Source organism: Ornithorhynchus anatinus, chromosome X1, assembly GCF_004115215.2.
Source record: "Ornithorhynchus anatinus isolate Pmale09 chromosome X1, mOrnAna1.pri.v4, whole genome shotgun sequence".
NCBI classification, from domain to species: Eukaryota; Metazoa; Chordata; class Mammalia; order Monotremata; family Ornithorhynchidae; genus Ornithorhynchus; species Ornithorhynchus anatinus.
Window position 1 is genome coordinate 85,937,686 of NC_041749.1, and position 12,462 is coordinate 85,950,147.

The 12,462-nt window shown below is 47.7% G+C and overlaps 1 protein-coding gene across 1 annotated transcript in view; it reads right to left on the reverse strand.

Moving 5' to 3' along the window:
- The window catches only part of NT5DC2 (5'-nucleotidase domain containing 2), a gene marked incomplete at its 5' end in the record, with an annotated part of 29,485 nt that overhangs the window by 14,933 nt on the left and 2,090 nt on the right, over window positions 1–12,462 (reverse strand). The window contains 5 exons of the mRNA XM_039910268.1: window positions 1,072–1,200; window positions 3,698–3,791; window positions 4,705–4,760; window positions 6,793–6,867; window positions 7,230–7,414. Of these exons, the coding sequence (XP_039766202.1) occupies window positions 1,072–1,200; window positions 3,698–3,791; window positions 4,705–4,760; window positions 6,793–6,867; window positions 7,230–7,414 (539 nt within the window). The remainder of the gene's footprint in view (window positions 1–1,071; window positions 1,201–3,697; window positions 3,792–4,704; window positions 4,761–6,792; window positions 6,868–7,229; window positions 7,415–12,462) is intronic.

Here is a 12,462-nt window from a genome sequence, read left to right on the forward strand (position 1 = left end):
CAGGATTTGGGATATTTCAATCACCTCTCCTAACCTTAACCTTTTCAGATTGAAGACTCCTAACGCTTGCAGTCTATTCTCATACAGAAGCTTCCCCACTCCACTCATGATCTTGGTTACCCTTTCCCGCCCTCTTCTAAAGCCCGGCTTGCTGGGAGGGATTTAGGTCCGAGGGCAGCGAGGAAATATTTAGCCAGGCCCTGGCCATTTTCCCTCAAATGTTCAACAAGATTACTGGATGACCTTCCCAAAAGAGACCCCTGACTCTGCTGGACTTCCCAAGTGCCTAGTGCAGTGCACCAAAGTGGGCACTCAATAAATGCTGCTGCTGCTACAACTATTATTACTCCTGCTCCTCCTCCTCCTCCTCCTATCACCCTCCAGCCTGGGTTTCTCTCTCCCTGGGTAACCCACATGGCTTCTGTTGGCACCTTCATCCCAAGGCAAGGCACTTCTGGCACAGAGATGCCGGTGGCTCTTCCTACCGGTGGAGATGAGCAGCTAAAAATCCAATGGAATAGAATCGACCGGATTCAACACGTTAGCTGACGAAACACCCCCGCCAACTCTTCTGAGACTTTTCATGTTCATCACGAGGCTTGCTCACATCATTGTCATCATCAGTGGTACTCATTGAGCACTTATTTTATGCAGCACTGTACTGAGCACTTAGGAGAGTACGATACAATAGAGTTGGTAGGCGCGTCCCCTGTCCCTAATGAGAGATGAGGGAAGCAGCCCCTCCTCCCCGGAGTTAGGACCAGGATAGCTCTCCCCTCTGAGCTAACAGACCAGATTTACACCTACTTCAGTCTTAGTTTTTTCAAAGTGGGAGCTGGGGTGGGGCTGGGCTTAGGCCCATCGTCGTCAATCGATCCGTCGAATTTATCGGGTGCCTACTGTGTGCAGAGCACTATACTAGGCGCGGCGTTGGTCCTGGCCTATTAGTGCTTCGAGCCTCCTCCGCCACTGATGGGCTAATCCACGGCTCTGCCGTGTAACTTTCCCATCGCCTCCAGGTGCTTCTTACCGCGGGGACACCCACCGAATCTTGGCTCAGCCTTTACTCACGGTGATGTCCTTGAAGAGGTGAACCTGGTCAAACTCAATGTTGTGGGTGATGAAATGATCAACCACTGAGGAGAGCAGAGTCATCTCGGGGAGAGAGAAGATATCCATGAACTGCTTGATGGCGGGGCCCTGGGTAAGAGATGGCGCGTTATGGCCTGACCTTGTTAGTTCAGGAACAGCCCATGCTCGCCCCACCTCTACCCCATAACCCCGGCTATTGCGACTAGTTGCATATCTACCCCGCAAATCTCCTGAAGGTAGGAGAACCACCCCCCACCCCCACACATCCTAGTCCAGGCCTTCTCCTCGAGTAGCCTGGGGCTGGATGGCAGGCAACCTCTGTTCATTCATTCAGTCAATTGTATTTGAGCACTTACTGGGTGCAAAGCACTGTACTAAGCACTTGGGAGAGAACAATATGACAATAAACAGACACGTTCCCCTCTCAGGGGCTGTAGTTAATCTTTGCCCCACTAACATATGAGAGTGACCCGAAAAGCCTGTTGGACTCCCAAAGGACACATCCTTTCCCCCTCACTCCCCACAACCAGGCTGGGTCTCCAGAGAATAGCGCCATGTTCTCAAGTCAGAGAGGAAAGAATGATTTCTGTACAGGGCTCCCGCTGACTATTTATAGGCACGGCTCTGTAAATCACTGGTTCCGGAGCACAAGCAATTTAAAACAAGAAAAAAAGGAGCCACCACAATAAAACAAAGCAGAAAAGAACAAAAGTAATAAGAAAAGATGGATGGGCTGGGACCCCGATCCACAGGGTCAAAACTGCTGGTCCACAGGGGAAGAGAGCTTCGGAATCAACAGTTTTCATTGGAGCCGGCCAGTCCGCCTGCTCCCTTCCCCCCAGCTCCTCAGCCTTCAGCTCCCAAGCCCAGTGCCAGCCAGACATCAGAGCCGGGTGGCAGTCGTGGTTCTAGGCACTGCAGCCTGGATCTCTCCGGATGATGCCGGGGGAGAGAGGAGATCTTAGGGACCCAGTGGGAAGCCAAATGGAGTCTTGCCATCAGCAATCCCAGAGGCTCGTTGATGAGACGGTGGGGTCGGTAGCTGACCGTTAAGAGGGTGAGTGCTTTCCTCCCACGGGTTATCTCAGTGTGACGTCCCAGCTGTCAGCCAACATCTTTTCTGAGCCCCCAAGGGGGCAGAGCCCTGCACGAAGCACTGGCTGGCTATCACGCATCAAACCCAAAGGGTTCACGGAGATAAGTTCTGTGGAGTCCAAAGCTGCCGGTGAAGGGGGTAGGCTCCCACCATCCCCGACGTGGCAGCTCTAACACCGGCAAAGACCAGTTTCCTGAAGGCTGTCAGATCGGAGCCAGAACTAGAGAGGCCAACACAGGCTCTCGGGGGGTTTTCAGTCTCCACCAGAGAAGTTGGGGACAGGCACAGCCTGCTCACACCAACTCCGTCGGGCCACGTCTTTCTAGAATGTCCTCGTGTGAGGAGAGCACATCTGCCGACAGACCCGGCGGAACCTTCTGGGATTTGGGGAGCGGCTGGGCCTCGAGCTACCGCTTCGCCCTCACCTCGCAGCGGATGGGGCCCCGGTGTCAAGGGGAATGACGGCCATGAAAGGTGCCTTCCGGGTGGCGGGGCTTGCACTATGGTATCGGTGGAGTGGCCGAACCTCGGACCTCTACCACACAGTAGGGTGGGGGCCAGTTTCGTTGACCGTGAGCCCCCGAAGGACAGGGGCCGTGTCTAATTCCCACCTGTGTATCCTCTCCCAGTCTTTAATTAATTATGGTATTTGTTAAGCGCTTACTATGTGCCAAGCACTGTTCTAAGCGTTGGGGTAGATAGTACAGTGCTGTGCACACAGTAAGTGCTTACTAAATACTATTACTACCACCACCACCTCTGCAGACCTAGTGGCCAAGGCTTACACGTAGAGAAGAGAGGCCCGGAGCTCAGAGCTGGAGAAATTTGATAATGATAATAAGGCAGGGGGACAAAGGAGTAGGTGGCCAGCAGCAGCTGTGGTCTAAAGCCGCTGGAACACAGGCTGCCGAACAGCGGAGCCTAATGCTGCCAAATACTGGAAATGCAATTCCTTTCTGAAAAAAAGCTGTCGGTTTGTTGGGCCCTACTGAGGTAAACACACCTCCTCTCCACCCCCACCTTTGGTCCAGCCCATCTTTTGGGGGACAGGGTGAGGTTTGGGGGTGGGAGGGCAAGGAGGCATCATTACTAGGCCTCCCAGAACACCCCAGCTAGTTGTTGGAGAGCAGAAGAAAAAGGCAAGTTCTCCAGAAGGGGCTGAAGGGAACAGAATACAGTGTGCCAGGCCAGGGGGCTAGGAACAATTCCATCTATCTGACCAAGGCAGCCTCAAGCCCCAAATCTGTGGGGTTGCGCTTTTGAGCTTCCCTCCGTCATTTCCACACAGCACTGCAGCCCTGGCTAAGCCCCAGTTAGACCTCCACCAAAGGTCATCATCAAGGGAGGAGTTTCCAGATGCAGTATTTCAGATTCTCCAAGCAGAGGACATTTTAGCATTTAAAAGGTGGAGGGAAAGGAGAACTGGTCATATTATGGTGGACGGAGGGGAGGTGGGAAGAATTCTTTTCCTCCCCAACCAACAGGGTAGCTCTCATATTTTGCGATTACCTTGCCATAGAAGTCACTCAGCTGGTACAGCGGGATGTGCTGAGTCCCTCCATACAGCTCAATCACCTCCTCGTCAGGGACGGGCTGAAGGCCCCTGGGAAAGAAAATCCCCAATTCAGTGCCCACGGGCACTCACCGAGGCTTCAGGCCAAGGACTCAGGTCAGCAAGCCCTCTCTCGGCCGCTCCCCGGCACTAGCTACGGCTGAAAATCCCCCCTGGTTTCAGTGGCCTTTTGGAATAAGAAAGTCTCCAAGACAAAGCTCTTTCCGGACAGAAGATCAGTCAATTGGTGGTATTTATTGAGCGCTTGCTGAAGGCAAAGCAAAAGCGCATGCGGCCAACCCCTAGAAGCGATGAGCTGCAGCAATGTCTGCCCAAATATTCCAGAGTCAGATGGCTTCCAGCTACACCGCCCCATGAGCCAAGTGGCTTCAGACCTGAGGAGAACTTCTCCCGCAGGGCCACCAACTCCTTTGGGGTAAGAAACTCTCCCAAAAGAGAATTCAGTTCTGAAAATGTTGACACACATCCCGGCTGGACCCAAGTCCTAGAGGAACGGCTTTGGGCTTCAGAGGAGGTCCCTGCTAAATGTGCCTTCCTGGTTATCTTAAAGAACTAGGAGGAAAAAGCAGGGAAAAAGGGAATGATATGGGGCAGGAAGTACAAGACTGAGCTCAGGACAGAAAATCCTGAACACCCGAGATGAATGGGACAGCCTTAAATCACCCACTTCTTTCCTATTGGGAGAAATTTGTTTTCATGCTCCACTGGGGACATTTTTACTAGAAATGGCTCCGGGGACTTAGAAGTTAAGTTGGTTTGCAGGTGTGCCCTCTTCATTACTTGGCAAAATTGCTTCCTTATAAGGGAGGTTTAGGTGCAGCCCGAGAGACAAATCTGAGCTATCGACGGCTCAGGCAGCACTGGAGCAGAGACGGGGTATCTCGTCCACACCCACGGCAACTGAAAGCCTCAGACAGGAGAAACCCTGCTGTTTCCAACTGACCTATACACTGTTCCCAACTGGACGTAATGGAAAGCATCAATCTTCATCAGAAGGCTCTATAAACGAGGGAGAAAGACAAACCTTAATTCCAGGGCAGAGATTAATTGAGAACTTTACTTTCAAAAATAAATAACTCTTGCCAATTCCCTCTAAGTTCACGGGGCTAACGTCATATTTGGTTCGCTTTAACTACTGGGAAGAAACGCTCCTTCTTAGGGGGCATGATGAAACAACCAAGAAAAATAACTTTGTTCTGTGGGGAAAGAAATGGATGAGGTAAATAGGAAGAAGACAGTAGGGGACAGATGGAGTTAAATGGCCAAGGGTCTTCCTTGTTAGAATCAACTTCTGCAGAGGAAAAAAAAGCACTCATGAGTGACATCTAAGTCTGTCTAGAGCTCAAAGCCTGGTCCAGTTCTGGGAGATCAATCAATCATATTTATTGAGCACTTACTGTGTGCAGAGCACTGTACTAAGTGCTTGGGAGAATACAATATAGGGGACACTTGGGAAAAAGGAGACTTCAGTGGTATTGAGAATCTGAGTGGGAAATTGCTGAGACTGGACATTTTGCCTTCTGATCTTTCAGTGAAGGCCACCAAAACATAGACACACACATTCATTCTTTCTCTCTCCCCCAAAGACAGGCAGAGCTCTCCAAAGGAAAATACTGTGGTGAAAAGGGGAAGCAAGTTGGCCGGCATTTTCAGGTGGGCACTTGAGTGTTCTAAAGAGTCCTGTTCCTCTCCTTAGGGTACAGTTTCCATTTGAACACATTCTGGTGGCTAGGCCATCTGGTTTCTCTCCCATAAGGCCCCATCCAAGACTGCTTTGATGGAAATTCCCATTCTCCAGGGCCCCAAACCCAGAATGATCCACATTATGGGTCAAGACCTTCCTGGAATAGCCACCCTAACTCACCTGGTTACCCAGATGGAATTCACGTACACTGAAGCACCTCTACCAGCCCTCCCCCCTCTGCCCTCTAATTTTTATAACGGTATCTATTAAGTGCTTACTATGTGCCAGACACTGTACTAAGTGCTGGGACAGGTACAAGAATATCAGGTTGGAGACCACGGGGTCCTAGTAACAGTCACTGGAGTAATAATAAGACATTGTGGTATTTATTAAGCGCTTACTATGTGCCAGGCACTGTACTAAGCCCTGGGGTAGATACAAGGTAATTGGGTTGGATACAGTCCCTGGCCCACATGGGGCTCACAGTCTCAATCCCCATTTTGCAGAAGAGGTAATTGAGACACAGAGGAAGTGAAGTGACTTGCCCAAGGTCACACAGCAGACAAGTGGCTGAAGTTTACAGAAAGCAAATACACCAGCAAGGCAGGATTGTGTTGGCTTGGGCAAGGCAGGGATGCATTGGCTCTGCAGCTGTCCACTGGTGGAGCCCGCCTTGTTTTTGCAAACTCATTCAATCCCGAACAAAGGAGAGAGGATTTCCAGGACATCACCATCTACGACATCACCAAAACCACCCTTCGGGACCCCAGTGTAACTCTTTCCAGGTCCGAGGACATTACAATTCCAGAGAAATTGTAATATCCATGACAGAGGGACCCAGCCTAGCCAGCCCAACATGGTGGCCAATTTTCAAATTGAGAGACTGTAAACTCCTCGAGGGTAGGGATCGTGTCTACTAACTACACTACTCTACTGCTGTATTCTCCTGAATGCTTAGTACAGTGCTCTGCACCCAGTAGGAGCTCAATAAAAATCACGGCTTGATTGACCTGAAAGACCTTACTTCTGCAAGGCAGCCTCTCTCCAAGCTAGCTAGGTGGCAAGGCAACCATGGATTGAGAGTCTCTTCCAGGGAAATTCCTGTCACAAAGCATATCAACCGCTTAGTATAGTGCTTTGCACACAGTAAGCGCTCAATGAATATGATTGAATGAATGAATATCAAGAGGACCTCAGAGGTGCCCAACAGCAAAACAGGGACCAGAGAAAGACAGCTCACTTTTCCTTTATCCTCACGCTCAATCCTCAGATACAAGTCCTTGTGCTTGACGCAGCAGGAAACAGAAGGGGAAAGCGACAGCCAAGCCTGGATGATGTACAACTCACCTTCTGAACATCATAGTGAAGACCACGGATGGCAAATCCAGGAATGTAATCATACTTTTTGATTCCTTCTGGATACTGGGAGGAGAGTTGAACAAGATACATGACGTTAACCTAAGGCAACTCAAAAGTGCCTACACATGAAGAAGCTCAGAAGACTCTCAGAAGAGATTCCAGAATTAATCTTTGAGAGGTAGCAGAGAGGGTGACTACAGGGTACGAGGGCCAGTTTGAGCCAATATTAATGGGCTGCATTTTCATATATGACTAGTAATCCTTACCCTTGATTCCAAAAGTTTCCTGGAAAGACAGCAAGTGCATATTGGGGGAACCCATAAATGAAGATGAGTTTGATAATATCGGTATGAAATTTGAAGCTTGAGGTGATGTCCAGAGAAGCAAGTCAGCTGATTTACAGATGACCACAATTAAGAACTTACCTTATACTGCTCTATCAAGATGTCTCTGGCTGCGTCGAATATCATCGAGTGCAATAAATTAGAGTACTGGGCCAGTGTATAATCATAATCAAAGCCGTAGATCTCCACATCCCCCAGGCTGATTTCATTATTTGCATAGATAGCTGCAGGGTTTAGAAGATTGCAGACCCCAGGAGGAAGGAGATCTGAAAGGACAGAGAAAGAAAGATGAAAGCAGAAGAGAAAGAGAGAGAGCACGCGTGACAGTGCGAGCAAGCACACAAACACATGTGCACACAAGTGCATGCTGTTTGGGCTTCTGTTACATCAAATCAAGTTTCCAGCCTACAAACACCTTCCCCCCCGCCCCCCGCCTCCTCCATGAAGCAGAATAAGGAAAAAAAAAACCATTTCTAGCAATATCCATTTCAAAGTGGCTCTCTCTGCATTAAGTTGGACAAACACTAACAAGTCAACAAAACAGAATCATACACAGATTTGCTTTCTGGCCTAGATAACCAGCATGGAGTTTAGATAACAGGGGCCGCTGAGGCCCTCGCAGATACCAGAGGGACCCACATATGTGGTCATATACTATGCTAGGCACACAGTAGGACATAATGATGTCATATGTACCAACTTTATCTTCCTGGTGCTTTCCAGATCTAGCAGTCTAGGAAGCTCAAAACAAGGACAATGTAAGTAAGGAGCCCAGAGCTTTTATATACTTTTATATGAGAAATGTTCAAAATGGGGATGAGTTGAAAAAAGCTTTAACTATGATGCTGTGTTCTGCATTAGATTCTATTTTCTATGTATTTCATCATCAGCAGTGGCATTATTGAACACCTACTATTGTGTGCAGAGCACTGCACTGAATGCTTGGGAACATAAAACAAAGGTACAAGACCTGGTCCCTGCCCTCAAAGAGCCAACAACCTAACGGGGCAGAGGTACATCATTTTGGGCACATCTGCAGATTTTGCACAATCCTAGAGGGTTTTTCCAGGAGGGAGACCCTGATCCGGGCCATGGTTCAGAGTAATGAGAGGCTTGGAAGAGGGAGGCTCAGTGCTGAACATTTTTTAAAAAGAGAATGGATCTAAAACAATCCAGTATCATTTCTCAACTGAACAGGAGACAGGTCAGCTCTAAACCGGACTGGCTGTTGGAACACTAGATGACCGGTTACCCTACAAATAAAATAAAAAATAACCGGATATACACATGAATGCTAAGAGGCCTTCCCCAATTAGGCCCTCATTTCCTCTTCTCCCACTCTCCTCTGCATCACCCTGGCACTTGGATTTGCACCCTTTATTCACTCCTCCCTCAGCCCCACAGCACCTATGTACATATCCGTAATTTATTTATTTCTATTAATGCCTATCTCCCCCTCTAGACGGTAAGCTCCTTGTGGGCAGGGAACATGTCTCCCAACTCCATTATGCCATACTCTCTCAAGCTCTTAGTATGGTGCTCTGCATACAGTAAGTGCTCAGTAAATGTGATTGATAGAATGGCCTGGCCAAGAGAGAGGGAGATTTCTCTCCCTTCTTCCCTTCACTCCAAAACTGAGGAAAAACAAATATACTCAGACTCAAAACCCACTCAGACAGGCCAAAGGTGGGGTGCGGGGGAGGAAAGAGTTCCCTCTAATTCAATCTCTTTCTCAGAGCTGCCTTGCCAGAGGCCGGGGTTTATCACATTTTCCTGTCCTTGGGCAGGACCAGAGCCTGGCTAATTGAGTCAGTAAAGTGCGTGATGGTTAGCTCCGCCGAACTACTACCCAAAGGCCACCCACTCCAAGCCTGTTCACCCATTGCAGGTTGCCAACTTTTCCATATCGCCTTCTTCCCCTCCAGGTCCACAAGTTCCATTCACAGTTTGGTCACAACGGGGTCCACAAAAATAGAACTGCTTCCTTTCACAGAACTCCAACAGCCCATAGACATGAAAGAAAGACCGTTATTTCCAATACTATCCATTAAAGACACATATTTCCATGGGTTGTATGCTTCCAGAGAAAATTTCTCCCTTAACTCCACAGTGCAGGGTGGAGGCAAACACGGAGGCGACAATCAGGAAGTCCTTGCTGAGGGTTAAACTCAGCACAATTCATTCACTCTATAGCTAAGCACTGTGGAACTGGGGCTATATAGCACAGAGGAGATACTGCTCATCCCTCAGCGAGATAATCTATCCTTAACAAAGCCAAAACACAGAGCTAAATTAATATAATCAACTCTCAATTACTCATGCTAGAGGGGAGAAGTGCAGCAGATTAAACAAAACAACAGATAATACAAAACAGGGAGGTAATTTAGGGACCATCTGGGATTCGGGGAAATAGCCCTGGGACACATCTGGGCAAATGGAGCAAACATCATTGTGTCAGTGGTGAATGACGTGGTCTTCATAGAGGACTGTGGGTGCTGCAGCATGGGAGAAGACTAGAGGGAAGGCAGGCTCATGGCTGGGAAGAGTTTGGAAGTCTACTGAGTGGATAACATATCTGTGGACAACTGAGAGTCAACTGTGGAAGGTAAGTGTGGAAACACACCCATGTACCTGAAATTCCTCTCCCTCGCTTAAGCACGTAAGCAAAAGCAGCAGCTACCTTCAAGGTGCAACCAAAAGTGGGCGGTGGAAGTTGAAAGTAAAAATATTAGCAACCCTGGAGTCCTGTGGCTTGAAAGTGGCCCCTGTGTTAACAGGAACCCCAGGGGTTGGGGGGAAGGAGGCAGAGGGGAAGCACTGGATCTGGAGCAAGAGTGGCGGGGAGTGTGTTTTTGCGTGCTGTGCTGGGGGGGGGGGGAGCGGGGTCCAGGACCTTGGCATTGCATTGTCTGGATAGCTTTTATCTGCAACTCGGGGAGTGGGAGGTCACCCTAGGGAGAGGCTGGACATTTTTTCCCCCCTTCATAGCAGCTAACTGCCTGAAACCAGCCTGGCACTTAACCAAATGAATCATTAGACCATCAGTTATTTTCAGTGTTTACATCTACAGAGGTAAGCACAGTAGAGGAAAAAAAAAACTTACAAGTACTTTGTATGTCTTTCAACAGCACAGAGTTAAGTTTTCTGGAATTTTTTTCTCCCTTAAAAATCACTCATTGGTATTTATTCAGCACCCACTGTCTGCAGAGTACTATACTAAGTCCTTGGGAAAGGAAAATATAGTTAGAGGCCATTCCTGCTCTCAAGGATCTCAAAATGTAGCAGGGAAAACAGACACTGAAATAATTTACAGCTAGGAAGGAGGAGAAATGAACATATGGTTTCACTTGTGTTTCGCCTATTTTAAAAATGTTTTCAAAATAGAAATTTTTGTTCTAGTTGTGATCAAAAATAAGTGTTAGTGCTGTTAGGGCATACACAGATCCATCCATTACTCGGTGAGAAAGTACAAACTCGAGGAAATATGAGCCCCAAATGATTAAATGCTTTCTTTGTCAAAACACTCTGGCCACTAAGACTCCCTTATCTGAAAACAGCTGCACCTCGCTGTGAGACTTTGGTTAATGCTGATCCAGGTGGGATTACAGGCCTCCGGGCAAAAATAAATTAAATTTAAAAAATGTAAGCACTCAAATACGATTAACTGATTGCACTTCTCTCATGTCTCCAAGCACCTAGTATAGTGCTCTCTGTTTCACTGTCTACAACTGTCAGTTCCACTCCTGATCACCTAATTGCTAATATTTTGTACACCAATTCCTCCATAAAATATGTTTTCACTGCACGTTCTGGAGGGAACTTTGCTAAGGGATTAGTAGTATTTATTGAGCACCCATTTGGTGCTTGGGAAGAACCGAACAAAAAGGAGGCAGCGTGGCCTAGTGGAAAGAGCACAGGACTGGGAGTCAGGAGACCTGGGTCCCAATCCCATCCCCACCATTTGTCTGTTGTATGATTTTTATTATGTTTTAATTCAATTTTAATTCAATTTAGTTGCTTTACTTGTTCTGATATATATATAATATATATATATAATTCTATTTATTTATATTGATGCTATTGATGCCTGCTTACTTGTTTTGATGTGTGTCTCTCCCCTTCTAGATTGTGAGCCCCTGTGGACAGGGATTGTCTCTGTTGAATTCTACTTTCCAAGCGCTTAGTACAGTGCTCTGTACACAATAAGCACTCAATAAATACCACTGAATGAATTTTTATTATGTGTTCTTTCCCTGGAGAATGGAAGCTCCTTGTGGGCAGGGAACATGTCTATTGACTCTGTGGTACTGTACTCTCCCATGCACTTAGTTCAGTGCTCTGCACACAGTAAGTACTCAATAAATACGATTGATTGATTATAGCACTGAGTGAAGCTGCATGACCTGATGAAGGATATCTCAGGATGGCACAGTGGATAGAGCATGGGTCTGGGAGTCAGAAGGTCATGGGCTCTAATCCTGACTCCTTGTCTGTGTGACCTTGGGCAAGTCACTTCACTTCTCTGTGCCTCAGTTTCCTCCTCTATAAAATGGGGAAAGAGACGGCGAGCCCCGCGTGGATCAGGGACTCTGTCCAACCTGATTGGCTTGTATTCCACCCCAGTGCTTAGTACAGTGCCTGGCACATAGTAAGCACTTAAATACCACAATTATTATCTCACAGAGATGGTGCTAGAAGCATCTTACTTTGGAGATGTCTTTCCCTTTGGAAGCCGTGACCACTGGAGGGTGTTTTTGCAGCCAGAAAATTGCTGAGCTCAGGCCTTTCCAAATCTGCCCAGCTAATCAATCAAATAACGGTATTTGCTGAGCATTTACAATGTGGCTAGAGCACGGGCCTGGGAGTCAGAAGAACCTAGATACTAATGCCAGCTCCACCACTCGTCTGCTGTGTGACCTTGGGCAAGTCACTGCACTTCTCTGTGCCTCACTGCCCTCATCTGTAAAATAGGGATTAAGGACCGTGAGCCCTCTGTGGGTCAGGGATTGAGTCCAACCCAATTATTTTCCCCCAAACATAGAACAGTGCCTGGCACATAGTAATTGCTTAACAAATACCACAGTTATTATTTTTTTATTATTATTAGTGTGTGCAGAACACCATCCTCAGCACTTGTTGTCAAACTGTCTGTTGAGGCTGCATATGCCCTTCCCCGTTTGTTTCCGGCTCCGGTCTGTCTAGTTGTGTGAGGGGCAGCTATATTTTTGGTTATTTTTCTTGGTTTGTTGTTTGCTCAGGTTTTAGCAAGAAAGGGGAAAAGCCTGCCCCAATTCTGCACCCACACTCAAAGATG